Below are 18,562 nucleotides of genomic sequence, written 5' to 3'. Positions count from 1 at the left end.
AATTCTGTACATGCTTCCTACATTCTAGAGAGTAACAAAAGTGGCCTGTTTTCGGTGATAGCCACTGTGGTCGTATGAGCTCTCTCCCGATCTGTGTGGCCCACGAAAGAGCAGAAGGCACTGAACTACTATAGTGCTGGGACTTGGTATTTTACAAGTGCTAATCTCCAGTTCCTAACAATGCCAAGAGGGGGAAGGGGTTGAGGGATATTTTTTTCTTTCCCTCCAGGGATGGAAATAGAAGAAGTAAGTTAGCTCCACAATATCCAATTACTGCAATGCAATCTAACTGGGCCAATTTTACCAAAGAGTTTGACCAACAGCCAATAAGCTTTGTCTTCCACAGCCTAAAGTTACTGCAGGTCAACTTAGAGAGAAAGCAGCACCCTCAAGACGCCAGGACCATAGCCCCATCCTTCCAGCCACAGAGCAACTAACCTCGCTGTTCTCCTTCAAATCTCTTCTTACTGTGCACTTCTACTCTGAAAAGTGAGTCACTCCCACAGTCCTTCCCCTCACCCACTCCACCAAAAAGTCCTTCCCCCACAACACCCCCCTCCTTGGGTGAATTTGCATATTTTCCAACTTATTTAAAGTTTAGCCTTAATGACAACATTCCTAGCTTTCTAGTTTTCGAAAATCACGTTTTCCTTTCTCTTCCTTTTTATTACAGATACTTTCTCATCTAACTCCAGCTCAGGGTTAGCGTTGCCTGTGAATAAAAACTATGTGCCATCACCATAGATGCCAAATGCAAGAAGTAGCAGAAGTCTTCTCACAATCTATTGAGAACCAGCGCATCTCATGCAGCCTGATTATTTAGGCTTTCCAAATGACAGCGCTTGAATGCTCACTAAAAAGAAAAGGAGTACTTGTGGCACCTTAGAGACTAACCAGTTTATCTGAGCATAAGTTTTGCATAATGCTCACTGTGAACTTGGGTTGTCTGCATACCATTGCAGAATGCTGACTGTCGCAAACCCTTCCTACCATCATTTTGTAGATTCATAGACCATAAAGCCAGGCAGTAATCATCTAGTCTGACCTTCTGCATAACACAGGCCAGTGGACTGAATTAATTTCTCTATTTAAACTAGAGCAGATCTTTTAGAAAAACATCATCTTGATTTTTAAATTGCGAGTGATGGAGAACCCACCACAGCCCTGGGTAAGTTGTTCCAATGGTTAATTACTCTCACTGTAAAAAAATTGCATCTTATTTCTAGACTGAATGTCTGGCTTCACCTTCCAGCCATTGGATCTTGTTAGACCTGTGTCTGCTAGACTGAAGAGCCCGCTGTCATGAAATTGCTGTTCCCCATGTAGGTACCTAGCGCTTGATCCACAAAGGGACTTAGGCACTGTAATGTGTAACTCCAAGATGCCCGGCCACCTCACAGAATCCTTAGCCCTTCATTAGGTGTCCAGGCTCCCTATGCAATGTGTGGAGAGCATTAGACATCCAAGAAAGGGATCTCAGAAGCCAACAAGCTGCCTAAGCTGGGCAGGAGTGAAATGTATCTAAAAACAACACACCAAAAAGCCATCCTAGTATAGACCCAGGTTCAAGTCCCTTCTCCAAATCAGGCAGAACAGGGATGTGAACCTGGGTCTCCCCCAGCCCAGCTGAGTGCCCTGACCACTAGCATAAGGTGCACACACAATGTCAGCAGTGCTTAAGTTGGACTTAGGCGCCCGAGGACCTTTGTTGATCTAGACCTTATGGACTGTGATCAAGCCACCCTTTTCTTTTGTTATTGAGATTGAACTCCTTGCCTCTCTTCAGTAAGGCAGGGTTTCTAATCCTTTAATCATTCTCACGACTCTTATCCAAACCCTCTCCAGTTTACCAACATCCTTCTTGAATTGTGGGCACCAGAACTGGACACAGGATTCCAGTAGTAGTTGCTCCAGCCCCAAACACAGGGGTAATATGACCTCCCTACTCCTACTCAAGATTCCATTCTTTACACAACTATTTGTTTTGTGGTAACAGGAATTATTCATTCTGCCTGGTTTACATTGCAAAGAGCACATCTCCCATTGCATGCCAGTCAGCAAGTGAGAGAATAAATCTGGACCTGTGGTACTAAGGTGAACTGTACTTTACAGCCATAGTATCTAGACAGTGAGTTGTTAAGTACAGTCTCTGGGAGTGGGCAGAAGTCCATCAACCTACACGGAATGTCCTATATAGATCATTGTGGAAGTCAGTGAGTGCCCTGCTAGAGAAAAACTGCCAGGCCACATCAGAGCAAGACCAAATCCCCCAGCGGTATTCAAACCACGGGGAGTGGGGAGAGAGAGAAATATTGAACTCTTCGTTTAGATAGCAAATATCTTGTTTGTTCCTCCTAAATCTGCAATGTTCTGGCAGTACCCAGAGGCCCCAACCAGAATTGAGGCTCAAATGCTGTACAAATACATAAGACACAATCCCTGGCTCAAAGAGTTTACAGTCTAGTTTAGGGCTTGATAACTCAGCTGTGAGCTGGCAGATTCAAGGTGTCCCTGGATAAACTGGAACAGGTAAGAAATTAGGGCCAATACAGACTGTTAAAATGGGTATTTCACATAAGCCTTTACAATGCTCACACTGTTTTTCTCCCTCAGTCCTGTCCTTTTACAGCACCTACAGTCAGGCTTGGGACATGGAAGCTTGAAGACAAGTAGAGGGACCCATCATTCGCCAATTGGGTGTGGCTCCAGTTTGCCATAGTAAAAACAAAACAAACCTTGCAGAGAATGGCAAATAGGAGCCAACATTTCCCCACCCTCCCAAGGCTGAAGCAAATGCTGTGTCTTGCTACTCCATAGGGTAATAAATGTTGCAGAAAAATGGAATTGGTTTCCATCAAAGCTACATATAAGAAGCCTTGAATGGGAGGCACATGACAAAGAAACCACAAGCCAAACTCCTCATCAGAATCAGGGCTGAGAGCAAGCCATTGAAAGAGAGAAATTCACAGTACCTGAGAAACTGATGAGACTTTCCAGGTAGAGAAAAAGAGAAATGAATAGAAAAGAAGCATAAATAAATCCAACTCTAACAAAAGAGTGAACTTCAGTTGAATTATGTTTACAACAAAAATCACAAACCAAATGGCTTAGTGCAGGGTTCTCAAACTGGGGGTCGGGAGGTTATTACATGGGGGGTCGTGAGCTGTCAGCCTCCACCCCAAACTCCTCTTTGCCTCCAGCATTTATAATGGTGTTAAATATATCCAAGAGTGTTATGAATTTCTAAGGGAGGTCGCACTCAGAGGCTTGCTGTGTGAAAGGGGTCACAGGACACAAGTCTGAGAACCCCTGGCTTAGTGCACAACACCTACTTCTGACACTGATTTTCATAGGACAGCAAACCCACCACCCATCTTTTCTGCTATTCCAAGAAATCTTTCCAATATTTGTATATGATGAACTGAAAAGACTGGGGTAGTGGAATTCTCCAAAACCAAAGAGAACAAATGTGGAGAACACACAACTGTGGATTGTTTTAATGCATTGAAGTCTTGAGGTGTATTCCGTTGGGAAAAGCTGCCTCCCATAAAAGCCTTGCCAAAGGATGTTAGCCTTACATTAGTTCGTAGATTACCAGAGTCAAACAGAAACCAATTTCAGGCAGTAGCAAGGGCTTCTGTATTTCTGAATAATGTTGGGATTTCAAGAATTTCCCTGACCCCTTCCCACTCATCTGCCCATCCCCTGAATAGAAAGGGATGCCATTTAGATTTCTCAGCACCCAGCCATGGAACTTGCCTGCTCACTTTCCTACATGCCAATTGTTCCTAAATGTTAGTTTCCATTCTGTCCCCTAAGCTAGCCTGATGGAGTTCTCTCCAAATGTCCCTGTTTACAACTCAAATACTGGCAGATGTGACTTACGTCCACTGACAGTTCCCTCTGAATAAGTTTCTTGGTCTCCTTTTCACAGTAGTTGAGCATTGCTTCTCGGTTGTATAAGCCAGTTGAGTGCTTGTCAGTTTGGTTTCTCTGCCTGAGCCCCAAAGGGATGTTTCCATCCGGATCAGCCACATCCAACTCCTTTTCTAGCTCTTCCATCTCCTCTGGAGACAAAGTAGACAATAAGCTATCAATATCTGGATCTTCACTGACTTGCCTTCTGTATTTTGCTACCCTGGACATCTTGGCAGTTTGTAGGTGAAGCACAGCTGTGATGATATGCAAAGCCAAAGAGTGGAGGAAAATTAGTTAAATAATAGAAGTCCAGAAGCTACTTCCTCCCCTCCCCACCGTTCAGGTGCTGAAGTGTTAAATCTAAGCAGCTCTAACTTACTGCAACCTAGGATAAATTGGTTATAAAGGGGGGACAGGGGTTGGTAAAATAGCTGGCCAGTTACATTTAACAGCTGTACAGCCTGGTTCAGAAAAACCAATCAGGAAAGGCAGGAGGCGGGCTTTCTTTCTATCCGAGGAGTTTGAAACCTGAGGACATTCCAGGGAATCTGGAAGAGCTGCATGACCAAATTTAGTACTGAACGTTTAGCCTTTTAAAGGCAATGGGACAACGCAGTGAGAAAATATGCAAAAACGCACAAGCTGCTAGGCTGGGGCTTTGAAACCAGTGAGGAAAGAACCAGAGCTGCAGATCTTTAGGATGTGTCCATATGCAGCTTCAAGATCTGACAGCAAAGGCATTAAAGCTACTTGTAACATACAGTTTGCTTCCCCATCACAGGGGTGAAATGTGTAGCTGGAACTCACATTCTGTCAATTCCCAGCTTTCTGATGAATTTGATAATAGTATGCGGGAGACCATTATATGCCTGCACAGGATTTAAGAAAGTTTTCATTTTCACAAAATGTTCCCTGTATATATTTACAGTTCCCTGAAATCTCTTACAATCTCCCGTCCTTTTAAGGCAAATCTACATTCTTTCATTTGGAAACCCGTACAATTTCCCCCTTCCAAAAACCCCATGAGTACATTGGATATTTCTGGCTACAGGTTTTTAAAATTGAAGATGACTATTGCCTGATTGGTATGTGTATTGGGTGAGCAACAGCAGGTGTCGAAGAGAAGGTGTCAAAGCAAGGGAAACCCATCCTGTTTTGAAAGAAGTGAGAAGCTGAGGAGGACGAAGTGGGAAAATGGGTATCTTCCTCTGGAAATGGTACACGATCGGATCTGCAGCAAGCAGATCTAGATGACTATACGTTCAGGGAGCTGTCAAAGGTCTGTAATCGACAGTTATATCTTCACATCATCTTGGCTCTTAATCATATTTTCCTTTTATGGAGGTATTAGCATAGCTCTAAATGGCCTATCTTCCCTATAGTATGTCACAGTGAGTGCTTGGTGTATTAAAATATTTGTTCTCAAGATAACTGCACTTCTGACACCTTTGTGGCCCCCTTGATGACTCCCCACATAGGTCTCAGGTCTCTAGCTGTCACCTTTCTCAGGGCAGAGACCCACAACACTCTTCCTCTAGACCTGCAATCAACCAGGATTCTCTCAGCCCTTCAGCAGCACTGCAGTCCAGTTCTCTCAGGGGCGGTGACAGGGTTAATCAGTGACCAGCCAAACTTCAGAAAGCAAAGTACTATTTATTCAGAACAAAACCATTATAGAGAAAACATCTCTTAAAAAATAAACAGCTTATACATAGCCTAGTTTACCTGGTGTCACCAAAGTATTTCATGTTCGCTCAAGGGCTCTCTCCCAGTCTCATGTTCATTTTTGACTCCCAGATCAAGGCTGCCTCTTCATACAGTTTGCTGTTCTTTATTTGCCAGGCCTTTTGAACCAGATCAAACCAGTCTACACACCTTCCCTGGGATTAAACTTCCAGACTTGTTACCATTTGAGGAGGCATCGGAGTGTGTTGAGCACTTCAATACTTAGGTAGGATAACTACAATGAACACTAAACATGACTTAGAGATCTGACACAAAATGGGACTTGTTTCAGAGTGGCAGCCATGTTAGTCTGTATCAGCAAAAAGAACGAGGAGTACTTGTGGCACCTTAGAGACTAACAAATGTATTTGGGCATAAGCTTTCATGGGCTAAAACCCACTTCATCAGATGCATGGAGTGGAAAATACAGTAGGAAGATATATATATACAGAGAACATATACAGAGAACATGAAAAGATGGGGGTTTCCATACTAACTCTAATGAGACAAATCAATTAAGGTGAACTATTATCAGCAGGAGAAAAAAAAACTTTGGTAGTGATAATCAGGATGGCTCATTTCAAACAGTTGACAAGAAGGTGTGAGTAACAGTAGGGGGGAAAATTAGCATGGGGAAATAGTTTTTAGTTTGTGTAATGACCCATCCACTCCCAGTCTTTATTCAAGCCTAATTTGATGGTGTCCAGTTTGCAAATTAATTCCAGTTCTGCAGTTTCTCGTTGGAGTCTGTTTTTGAAGTTTTTTTGTTGAAGAATTGACACTTTTAGATGTGTAATTGAGTGTCCAGGGAGGTTGAAGTATTCTCTGACTGTTTTTTGAATGTTATAATTCTTGACGTCTGATTTGTGTCCATTTATTCTTTTGCGTAGAGACTGACCGGTTTGGCCAATGTATACGCCATCATGTGCAAGCGTGTATCACATTGGTAGATGTGCAGGTGAACAAGCCCCTGATGATGTGGCTGATGTGATTAGGTCCTATGATGGTGTCCCTTGAATAGATATGTGGACAGAATAGGCAATAGGGTTTGTTGCAAGGATAGGTTCCTGGATTAGTGTTTTTGGTGTGTGGTGTGGGTGGTTGCTGGTGATTATTTGCTTCACTTTCAGGGGCTGTCTGTAAGCGATGACTGGCCTGCCTCCCAAGGTCTGTGAGAGTGAGGGATCGTCCTTCAGGATCGGTGGTAGATCCTTGATGATGCACTGGAAAGGTTTTAGTTGAGGGCTGAAGGTGATGGCTAGTGGCGTTCTGTTATTCTCTTTGTTGGGCCTGTCCTGTAGTAGGTGATTTCTGGGTACTCTTCTGGCTCTGTCAATCTGTTTCTTCACTGCAGCAGGTGGGTACTGTAGTTTTAAGAACGCTTGAAAGAGATCCTGTAGGTGTTTATTTCTGTCTGAGGGGTTGAAGCAAATGCGGTTGTATCTTAGAGCTTGGCTGTAGACAATGGATCATGTGATGTGGTCTGGATGAAAGTTGGAGGCATGTAGGTAAGTATAGTGGTCGGTAGGTTTCTGGTATAGGATGGTGTTTATATGACCATCGCTTATTAGTGCTATAGTGTCCAGGAAGTGGATCTCTTGTGTGGACTGGTCCAGGCTGAGGTTGATGGTGGGATGGAAATTGTTGAAATCCTGGTGGAATTCCTCAAGGGCTTCTTTTCCATGGGTCCAGATGATGAAGAGGTCATCAATGTAGTGCAAGTAGAGTAGGGGCATTAGGTGACGAGAGTTGAGGAAGTGTTTTTCTAAGTCAACCACAAAAATGTTGGCATACTGTGGGCTATGCGGGTCCCCATACAATGCTGCTGACTTGAAGGTATACATTGTCCCCAAATGTGAAATAGTTGTGGGTGAGGACAAAGTCACAAAGTTCAGCCACCAGGTTTGCCATGACATTATCAGGGTTACTGTTCCTGATGGCTTGTAGTCCATCTTTGTGTGGAATGTTGGTGTAGAGGGCTTCTACATCCATAGTGGCTAGGATGGTGTTTTCTGGAAGATCAGCAATGGATTGTAGTTTTCTCAGGAAGTCAATGGTGTCTCAAAGATAGCTGGGACTGCTGGTAGGGTAGGGCCTGAGGAGAGAGTCTACATAGCCAGACAATCCTGCTGTCAGGGTGCTAATGCCTGAGATGATGGGGCATCCAGGATTTCCAGGTTTATGGATTTTGGGTAGCAGATAGAATACCCCTGGTCAGGATTCTAGGAATGTGTCTGTGCAGTTATCTTGTACTTTGTCAGGGAGTTTCTTGAGCAAATGTAGTTTCTTTTGGTAACCCTCAGTGGTTACCAAATGGCCTGTAGAATGTGGTGTTAGAGAGCTGCCTAGCAGCCTCTTGTTCATATTCCAGCCTATTCATGATGATGACAGCACCTCCTTTGTCAGCTTTTTTGATTATGATGTCAGAGTTGTTTCTGAGGCTGTGGATAGCGTTGTGTTCTGCACGGCTGAGGTTATGGGGCAAGTGATGCTGCTTTTCCACAATTTCTGCCCGTGCTCATCGCCGGAAGCACTCTATGTAGAAGTCCAGCCTGTTGTTTCAACCTTCAGGAGGAGTCCACGCAGAATCCTTCTTTTTGTAGTGTTGGTAAGAAGGTTTCCGTGGGTTAGTATGCTGTTCAGAGGTGTGTTGGAAATATTCCTTAAGTCGGAGACATCGAAAGTAGGATTCTAGGTCACCACAGAACTGTATCATGTTCGTGGGGGTGCACGGGCAGAAGGAGAGGCCCTGAGATAGGACAGATTCTTCTGCCAGGCTAAGTGTATAGCTGGATAGATTAACAATATTGTTGGGTGGGTTAAGGGAACAACTGTTTTGGCCCCTTGTGGCATGCAGTAGTTTAGATAGTTTCGTATCCTTTTTCTTTGTAGAGAAGCAAAGTGTGTGCTGTAAATGGCTTGTCTAGTTTTTTGTAAAGTCCAGCCACGAGGAAGTTTGTGTGGAAGGTTGTTTTTTTATGAGAGTATCCAGTTTTGAGAGCTCATTCTTGATCTTTCCCTGTTTGCTGTATAGGATGTTGATCAGGTGGTTCCACAGTTTCTTTGAGAGTGTGCGGCACAATCTCTGAGCATAGTCTGTGTGGTATGTAGATTGTAATGGATTTTTTACCCTCAGTCTTTTTGGTATGATGTCCATCTGTTTGCATTTGGAAAGGAAGATGATGTCTGTCTGTATCTGTACAAGTTTTTTCATGAAGTTGTTGGATTTCCACTTCATATGGCTAAATTCAGTGCCTTGTATGGTGACAGGTTTCAGAGTGGTAGCCGTGTTAGTCTGTATCAGCAAAAAGAATGAGGAGTACTTGTGGCACCTTAGAGACTAACAAATGTATTTAGGCATAAGCTTTCGTGGGCTAAAACCCACTTCATCAGATGCATGGAGTGGAAAATACAGTAGGAAGATATATATATACAGAGAACATATACAGAGAACATGAAAAGATTGGGGTTGCCGTACCAACTCTAACAAGACAAATCAATTAAGGTGGGCTATTATCAGTAGGAGAAAAAAAACTTTGGTACTGATAATAAGGATGGTCCATTTCAAACAGTTGACAAGAAGGTGTGAGAAAAAAGAAAAGGAGGACTTGTGGCACCTTAGAGACTAACAAATTTATTTGAGCATAAGCTTTCGTGAGCTACAGCTCACTTCATATGATGACATATGATATCACTTCAAATAAATTTGTTAGTCTCTAAGGTGCCATAAGTCCTCCTTTTCTTTTTGCGGATACAGACTAACATGGCTGCTACTCTGAAAGGTGTGAGTAACAGTAGGGGGAAAAATTAGCATGGGGAAATAGTTTTTAGTTTGTGTAATGACCCATCCACTCCCAGTCTTTATGCAAGCCTAATTTGATGATGTCCAGTTTGCAAATTAATTCCAGTTCTTCAGTTTCTCATTGGCTAACAAATTTATTCGGGGATAAGCTTTCATGGGCTAAAACCCACTTCATCAGATGGAGTGGAAAATACAGTAGGAAGATATATATATGCAGAGAACATGAAAAGATCATGTAGCTCCCATTGTATTCCTGGTTCAATCACTAGCCAGTCCACAAAGATACATGTAACATTTATAAATTTAATAAAATAGTCTGAATATTCTGTGCTTCATACGAAGCACTGCGTCTGTCGCATAAAGGACTTTGTAAACTACATAACCCTAAATATCAAATAGAAATCAATGTATGTGCATGAAAACATAGGCTAGATACTTAAGATACTCTGAATGTGTTTTTTTTATTTTACACACAGCCCTATGTTCTGGCTGCCCTTTCTTGGGACAGTGTCAGGTAGGGGTTGGGAAAGTGTGATGTGCCCCAGGGTGCAACCTGAACTGCTAGGTCCCCTTAACTCTCCAGCCTAGGGTGCCTTTTGCAATGCTTTGCTAGTGAACAGCAAACCTCTCCAGGCTCTGATCCCTCCCAGCACACAGTCATAGAATCATAGAATCATAGAATATCAGGGTTGGAAGGGACCCCAGAAGGTCATCTAGTCCAACCCCCTGCTCGAAGCAGGACCAATTCCCAGTTAAATCATCCCAGCCAGGGCTTTGTCAAGCCTGACCTTAAAAACCTCTAAGGAAGGAGATTCTACCACCTCCCTAGGTAACGCATTCCAGTGTTTCACCACCCTCTTAGTGAAAAAGTTTTTCCTAATATCCAATATAAACCTCCCCCACTGCAACTTGAGACCATTACTCCTCGTTCTGTCATCTGCTACCATTGAGAACAGTCTAGAGCCATCCTCTTTGGAACCCCCTTTCAGGTACTTGAAAGCAGCTATCAAATCCCCCCTCATTCTTCTCTTCTGCAGGCTAAACAATCCCAGTTCCCTCAGCCTCTCCTCATAAGTCATGTGTTCTAGACCCCTAATCATTTTTGTTGCCCTTCGCTGGACTCTCTCCAATTTATCCACATCCTTCTTGAAGTGTGGGGCCCAAAACTGGACACAGTACTCCAGATGAGGCCTCACCAATGTCGAATAGAGGGGAACGATCATGTCCCTCGATCTGCTCGCTATGCCCCTACTTATACATCCCAAAATGCCATTGGCCTTCTTGGCAACAAGGGCACACTGCTGACTCATATCCAGCTTCTCGTCCACTGTCACCCCTAGGTCCTTTTCCGCAGAACTGCTGCCTAGCCATTCGGTCCCTAGTCTGTAGCTGTGCATTGGGTTCTTCCGTCCTAAGTGCAGGACCCTGCACTTATCCTTATTGAACCTCATCAGATTTCTTTTGGCCCAATCTTCCAATTGGTCTAGGTCCTTCTGTATCCTATCCCTCCCCTCCAGCGTATCTACCACTCCTCCCAGTTTAGTATCATCCGCAAATTTGCTGAGAGTGCAATCCACACCATCCTCCAGATCATTTATGAAGATATTGAACAAAACCGGCCCCAGGACCGACCCTTGGGGCACTCCACTTGATACCGGCTGCCAACTAGACATGGAGCCATTGATCACTACCCGTTGAGCGCGACAATCTAGCCAGCTTTCTACCCACCTTATAGTGCATTCATCCAGCCCATACTTCCTTAACTTGCTGACAAGAATACTGTGGGAGACGGTGTCAAAAGCTTTGCTAAAGTCAAGAAACAATACATCCACTGCTCTCCCTTCATCCACAGAACCAGTAATCTCATCATAAAAGGCGATTAGATTAGTCAGGCATGACCTTCCCTTGGTGAATCCATGCTGGCTGTTCCTGATCACTTTCCTCTCATGTAAGTGCTTCAGGATTGATTCTTTGAGGACCTGCTCCATGATTTTTCCAGGGACTGAGGTGAGGCTGACTGGCCTGTAGTTCCCAGGATCCTCCTTCTTCCCTTTTTTAAAGATTGGCACTACATTAGCCTTTTTCCAGTCATCCGGGACTTCCCCCGTTCGCCACGAGTTTTCAAAGATAATGGCCAATGGCTCTGCAATCACAGCCGTCACTACCAGCTCAGTACATGAATACTATGCCATCCATCCATGAAGAGGGCGATACTCATGTTCCCCTCAGTCCAAGCCTTGCCCCCCCGAAAATATGCATTTTGTACCATTAAGTAGCTCACTGGACCGTACATGCTCATAAATCAGTCCATCATTCCAACAAAGAGTAATGAATGGGAATCAGCCTTTTTGTCTCATGGGGAGGCTTCCCAAACCCTTCAATCAAACCCACTGGTTTAGATAAAACAGTAAAGCAAGTTAATTAACAAGACAAAGATAGATTTTAAGTGATTTACAGGTGATAATGTGTACAAGTCAGAATTGTTTACAAAAGAAATAAAAAGAAATAAAATCTAATTTCTAAACTTTACCCAGGCGAATAGTTCTAAAAGCAAAATAAGTCGTCTCACCATTAGCTACAATGTATTTCACAGGGTGCTTCTTTTTTCCAGCCTAGGACCACTCCCCTTAGTTCAGTATTCTTCAGGTATTCCTTGATGTCCTGGGAGGTGGAGTGGAGAGGTAGCCAGAGGCCTTTTCCCTCCTTCTTATATTCTGACCCTTTGTATTGGAAAAATCTTTGCTGGGTCATGGGGTCAGCAGTTCCACTGCATACAAGCTGTCCTTCAGGTGAATTGCAAATACTTTGTTTATACCTTCCTCCTCTGCTGGTGGATGTCCAAGTAGGTAATGGCTCTTTAGCACCTTGCTGGTGTACAAGTCTGTCTTTGTCTTTGAGAAAATGGTCTCAGGGCGTTATCAAACAGCTTAATGGGACTAAATCGGGGGGCCCAGATAATCTTCATCCAAGAATATTAAAAGAATTGGCACAAGAAATTGCAAGCCCATTAGCAAGAATTTTTAATGAATCTGTAAACTCAGGGGTTGTACCGTATGATTGGAGAATTGCTAACATAGTTCCTATTTTTAAGAAAGGGGAAGAAAGTGATCCAAGTAATTATAGGCCTGTTAGTTTGACATCTGTAGTATGCAAGGTCTTGGAAAAAATTTTGAAGGAGAAGGTAGTTAAGGACATTGAAGTCAATGGTAAATGGGACAAAATACAACATGGTTTTACAAAAGGTAGATCGTGCCAAACCAACCTGATCTCCTTCTTTGAGACAGTAACAGATTTTTTAGATAAAGGAAACGCAGTGGATCTAATTTACTTAGATTTTAGTAAGGCGTTTGATACTGTGCCACATGGGGAATTATTAGTTAAATTGGATAAGATGGGCATCAATAGGAAAATTGAAAGGTGGATAGGGAATTGGTTAAAGGGGAGACTACAACGGGTCCTACTGAAAGGTGAACTGTCAAGTTGGAGGGAGGTTACCAGTGGAGTTCCTCAAGGATCAGTTTTGGGACCAATCTTATTTAATCTTTTTATTACTGACCTGGGCACAAAAAGTGGGAGTGTGCTAATAAAGTTTGCAGATGATACAAAGCTGGGAGGTATTGCTAATTTAGAGAAGGACAGGGATACCCTACAGGAGGATCTGGATGACCTTGTAAACTGGAGTAATAGGAATAGGATGAAATTTAATAGTGAGAAGTGTAAGGTCATGCATTTAGGGATTAATAACAAGAATTTTAGTTATAAGCTAGGGACGCATCAACTAGAAGTAACGGAGGAGGAAAAGGACCTTGGAGTATTGGTTGATCATAGGATGACTATGAGCTGCCAATGTGATATGGCTGTGAAAAAAGCTAATGTCGTCTTGGGATGCATCAGGAGAGGTATTTCCAGTAGGGATAAGGAGGTTTTAGTACCGTTATATAAGGCACTGGTGAGACCTCACCTGGAATACTGTGTGCAGTTCTGGTCTCCCATGTTTAAGAAGGATGAATTCAAACTGGAACAGGTACAGAGAAGGGCTACTAGGATGATCCGAGGAATGGAAAACTTGTCTTATGAAAGGAGACTCAGGGAGCTTGGCTTGTTTAGCCTAACTAAAAGAAGGTTGAGGGGAGATATGATTGCTCTCTATAAATATATCAGAGGGATAAATACCAGAGAGGGAGAGGAATTATTTAAACTCAGTACCAATGTGGACACAAGAACAAATGGATATAAACTGGCCACTAGGAAATTTAGATTAGAAATTAGACGAAGGTTTCTAACCATCAGAGGAGTGAAGTTTTGGAATAGCCTTCCGAGGGAAGTAGTGGGGGCAAAAGATCTATCTTGCTTTAAGATTAAACTCGATAAGTTTATGGAGGAGATGGTATGATGGGATAACATGGTTTTGGTAATTAAATATTCATGGTAAATAGGCCCAATGGCCTGTGATGGGTTTTTAGATGGGGTAAGATCCAAGTTACCCAGGAAAGAATTTTCTGTAGTATCTGGCTGATGAATCTTGCCCATATGCTCAGGGTTTAGCTGATCGCCATATTTGGGGTCGGGAAGGAATTTTCCTCCAGGGCAGATTGGAAGGCCCTGGAGGTTTTTCGCCTTCCTCTGTAGCATGGGGCACGGGTCACTTGCTGGAGGATTCTCTGCTCCTTGAGGTCTTCAAACTACAATTTGAGGACTTCAATAGCACAGATATAGGTGTGAGGTCTTTTTTAGGAGTGGTGGGTGAAATTCTGTGGCCTGCATTGTACAGGAGGTCAGACTAGATGATCATAATGGTCCCTTCTGACCTAAATATCTATGAATCTATGAATCCAGAGCTACAGCATATTTCAGTAACAATCATATAGCACGATCTCATAGCTCCCTATACAATGTTGATACACACATTTAAACGGGACAATGATGTTCAGTAGATTATGAGTTTTCAAATGATACCTCACAAGGCATACTTTGTATAAAACATATCATAACCATATAAAAGTGGTGAACGTGAGGTACAGAGTGTCATATGGGGTACAGGGTGTCACAGAAAATGTGTGCAGGGATCTCTTTCCCACCTTGAATTTCTGAACAGGGGGCAACTCCAATCATACACTTCATGTGAAATCCTGGCCCTTTAAAGTCAATGGGAGTTTTGCCACTGACTTTAATAGAGCCAGGATTTTACCCCTTGTGCCCCTGGAGCACAATATGGAGGACAGCCAGAGTGCCACTAGCAATGTAAAATATCCCAAAGGATGCATGCCCTGGGATATCAGAAGTGGTACTCTGGCCTCAACCTCTTCCACATCATCTGGCAGTCTGATGCTAGCACTTGGGGAAGGCATGCTGCACCCTTTTAGTTTAGCAGTTGTTACTCTGTGTGCAAGCCTTAGGGCGCCTGGAGACATTCACTCAGATGCTCTTCACCACATGCAGAATGGCTCTAGAAACTGGTATTGGTGTGGTGCCCCTCTGCATTCCTAAAATTCATCAGAGGCTGAGAAAGTCACAATTTGTCCCACTTTTTCTTACAGATCAGTAGGCCAGGAAGAAAGCAATGGCCAAGTTGAAGGGTAGTATCTTGTGGGTACCATAATGATTAGTATTATGTTTGGTGTTATTTAACATTTTAACTAATGATTTAGAAGAAATAAAATAGCACATTAATGAAATTCACAGTTCGTACTAGAATGGGAGGCACTGTGAACATCAGGAAAGGACTAATGTAGAGGAAACTAGGCATGCATGTCCAGGGAAAGTTTAGAAGTGTAAGGATTTGCCCATTTATGGATATTATGAGTTTCACCAAGAGAATTATGTTCAGAGACAACATCGAGTTGTCAGAGATGAAGACTCAAGATGGGTATGATACCATATGGAAAATAAATTTCCTTCAAGGAAGCTCATATGCAGCACCGGATTTTAAGTGAGGTTCTATCAGTCTGTGTACTTATCAGGATCACCATATTAATGAAACACCTCTCAAACATTAATGAGCATGTCTGTACAACACTCCTGTGAAGTACAGGAGTATTATTAGCCACATTTACAGATAAGGAATTGAGGCACAGTAAGATCAAGTGTCTTGCCCAAGTTCACATAGAAAGTCTGTGGCAGAGCTGGAAATTTATTCCATATCTCCAGATTGCCATGCCACTGCCTCAATCTCAAGACCATCCTTCCTCCTTCTTCCCATTTCAGGCTCTTTATAGCCAAATAGAGCAACATTAGAAATTAATTAATCCCTCTCATCTGTTAAATTCTCCCCTCTGTTTAGAATGTCCAGAGAGAGCTGAGGTTAAAATCATCACTCACTCAACACATACAAAGTCAAAAGCTTTCTCTGTTGTTTTACAATATGATGTTCTTGGGCAGATAGATTACTTGCTTGAGGGTCTCTCTTCCCCACCTGCTTCCAGCTCACACAGCTGTGATTCACAGTTGTCATGAACCTTTTGGGTCCAACATTCTACTCCCATTAATTTAACAAGGGACAAATATCCCCTCTCACCTGAGTCTTATTGCACTTTCACACATAATGCCCCTCAGATAAAATATCTCCTATTTACTGATGATGGGAAATTAAAACATTTTTTGGCTGAGGCTGCCTGCCCTGAATCCTCTTCATTCCTGTCTTCCCCCATATGCCTGATGTCTCACTTCCATTTGGGGAAAAAAATTACATCTAATAATTTAAATTTGGGGGGTTGTTTTAAATCAAGAAAATAATCAATCCCTTACTGGAAGGGGATTCTGATAATGTTGGGGCTCACAGATTCAGAAATGTCTTCTCAGCAGCTTGCTAGACACCACTCAGCGTACTATTCCCCAACGAACCTATCTGATGTCACTTTTGTAAGTGGGGGAATCGTCCCACTATTGTTTGTGTGGAACTTTCCTGGCTTATACACTATCCCTGTGAAATGGGCTCCCTTCCACTCTCCTGTGTGGCAGAGTCCTCGTAACCCCAACAAAGCTGGGCCCAGGATTCCTGGGGGGCTCAACCCCCAACTTTGTCATGGTCACTTATGGTAGGGGCTAGGGTGTCCCTACTTCAGGATGCTCTCTCCGGTCTGGACACTTCCCTGACCCACTGATCATTGCATATAGTTCAAAGCAAATACAATTTATTTAACAGCAATCAATTTTAAAAAAAATAAGGAAAAATGGGAAAGGTTAAAGGAAAACCCGTCACCCCGCTCTGTGGCATGGGGACGTCACAACCAGCCTCTCTGGGAAGTAAGGGAAGTTCAGTCTGTTCCTCACATGTCCCAGTCCTCCTGCCCAGGCCCTGGCTGTGCTGCAGGGATGCTGTGGGTCAGACACTTGCATGCCCTCAGGCTCTAGGGGGCAGGATCCTTCTTCCCAGCATCGCCCCCACCCCACTGGGGTTACGATCCCCCTCCAAGTCTGGCCTTCAAGGCCTCTTGGCTGGTGGCATCTCCCTGAGCTGGGCCCGCTGCCCAGGGTCCCCCCTCGCTCTGCCCAGCTGTTCACCACACCCAGCTCCGAACAGCCCCAGTCTCAACTCCAGCTCCACCCTGCCTCAGCACTGCTACTCTGCCTCCAGCTCTCTAGACTGCTTTTTCTGGCCCCTCTAGCTCTGGTTTCTGTAGTTCTCCTCCCAGCACACATCTGCTCCCTGGGCTGCTTTTGTTGTTGCAGCTCTGCTCTCAGCTCAGCTCATCCCTGCACTGCCTGAGGCAGCTCCAGCACTCCTGGAAGATGGGATCCCAGGCTCCTGACTCCCTCATTGGTTTGCCTGCCCTGTCAATCAGGCTGACCTGGAGCATTGGCCTCTCTCCATTGTTCCTGGGGACTATCAATCTCAGGGTCCTGATTTCCCATTGACCCTTCCCCTTTCTTTTGGTACTGGGAGCTAGCAGCCAAAAAAACACCACTGAGTTTTAGTAAAGGGCCAACAGTCCCCTTACACTTTCATGGCTATAGTCACTGCAGCTATGGCACTTGGGCAGTGACAACCAAAAACAGTTGCACCTGAGATGTTGGAAGCCCTCCTGAGAACTCTCCCCAAGGGCTGAGGTTTATGGATTTGCTTGTTCCCTTAGCATTTAATTTGCCCCAGTCAGTCCACCGTTTATTAGAGAAAAGGGTAAGAGCTGTCTGAGAACCCGAATCCCATTGTCACCATGGCATTCCCATAGCTCCCAAGTGATTGGCATTGGGTGGATCAGCTGATTGTGTAGCCATATATATTAATACAAGAAATGAACTCTATGTTGGAAAGATGTTCCACGCTTTAGCAAAAGTAAAGGCTACACAGCTAGGCTGCAGCTTTGAACTCAACATGGTTTTCCCCTCACACACTCTACCCTTCCCCTCTTTTTTTCCCCAGGGTCCTGCCTAAATGTAACCACAGCACCATCTTCTGGCAGCCTTCATTATTGCAGCACAATACATTTGAAATAAAGCTACTATCCTCTTCTAAATGAACACAAATATGAACTTGCTGCATTCAGTTATAAGAATAAATCTTTACATGTACAAGAACATCTTTTAACACCTCTGTAAACAGCAATATAAAGAAGAAAAAGAGGGCTTCCCCCCATGGTCTCAGTCAATTATTTCCTTTAGCAGTTGATTGCTTTGCTTGCACGGAAAAGTCAGTCCTCAGGGGGATCTATTCCCTCAGTAGTTTTCAATTTGTGTTCTGCAGTCCCCTGGAGGTCTGAAAACTATGTCTAAGAGGTCCGCAAAAGATTGTCATTACCACAGAACAGCGGTTTTCACCCTTTAGTCTGTAGCTCCCTGGGGTCCACAAACTGTCTAAGATTTCCAAAGGGGTCTGCACCACCATGTGAAATTTTTTAGGGGTGCACAAATGAAAAAAGGTTGAAAACCACTGAGTTATCTGATCCCCAGGCACACAAAGCACGTTGATAAGTGCTGCTTCTGATTATGCTAGGCCAGAATCACTCTCTGTTGCCCCAATTACAACAGGAGGAATGTCTGAGTACTCTTTGGCTGCTTCGTTAGGGGAAGCTGGCAGGATAAGGGGTGGGAGCCACAAAAGTACTTAGGTGCCTCTGTCCCAGTTTTGGCTCCTCTGTGATCCATAGAACTCCAGTCAGCTCCTACGGTTTTCACAAAAGT

The 18,562-nt window shown here is 43.7% G+C and overlaps 1 protein-coding gene and 1 long non-coding RNA gene across 2 annotated transcripts in view; one reads left to right on the top strand and one right to left on the bottom strand.

Annotated features, from left to right (window-relative positions):
- The window catches only part of LMOD1 (leiomodin 1), a 49,983-nt gene extending 45,706 nt beyond the window's left edge, over positions 1-4,277 (bottom strand). Inside the window, exon 1 of the mRNA XM_073320107.1 lies at positions 3,886-4,277. Coding sequence (XP_073176208.1) covers positions 3,886-4,146 — 261 coding nt within the window. The 5' untranslated portion in view covers positions 4,147-4,277. The remainder of the gene's footprint in view (positions 1-3,885) is intronic.
- LOC140901372 (uncharacterized) lies at positions 347-17,899 on the top strand. Its single transcript, XR_012155828.1, has 3 exons — positions 347-489; positions 674-1,168; positions 17,805-17,899. It is a non-coding gene; the product is annotated as an uncharacterized lncRNA (long non-coding RNA).
- The last annotated feature ends 663 nt before the right edge of the window (positions 17,900-18,562 follow it).

This window comes from Lepidochelys kempii, chromosome 21, assembly GCF_965140265.1.
Source record: "Lepidochelys kempii isolate rLepKem1 chromosome 21, rLepKem1.hap2, whole genome shotgun sequence".
Taxonomy (NCBI): domain Eukaryota; kingdom Metazoa; phylum Chordata; order Testudines; family Cheloniidae; genus Lepidochelys; species Lepidochelys kempii.
The sequence above is the reverse complement of the archived record's forward strand: the minus strand, read 5'-3'. Positions and strand labels throughout refer to the sequence as shown.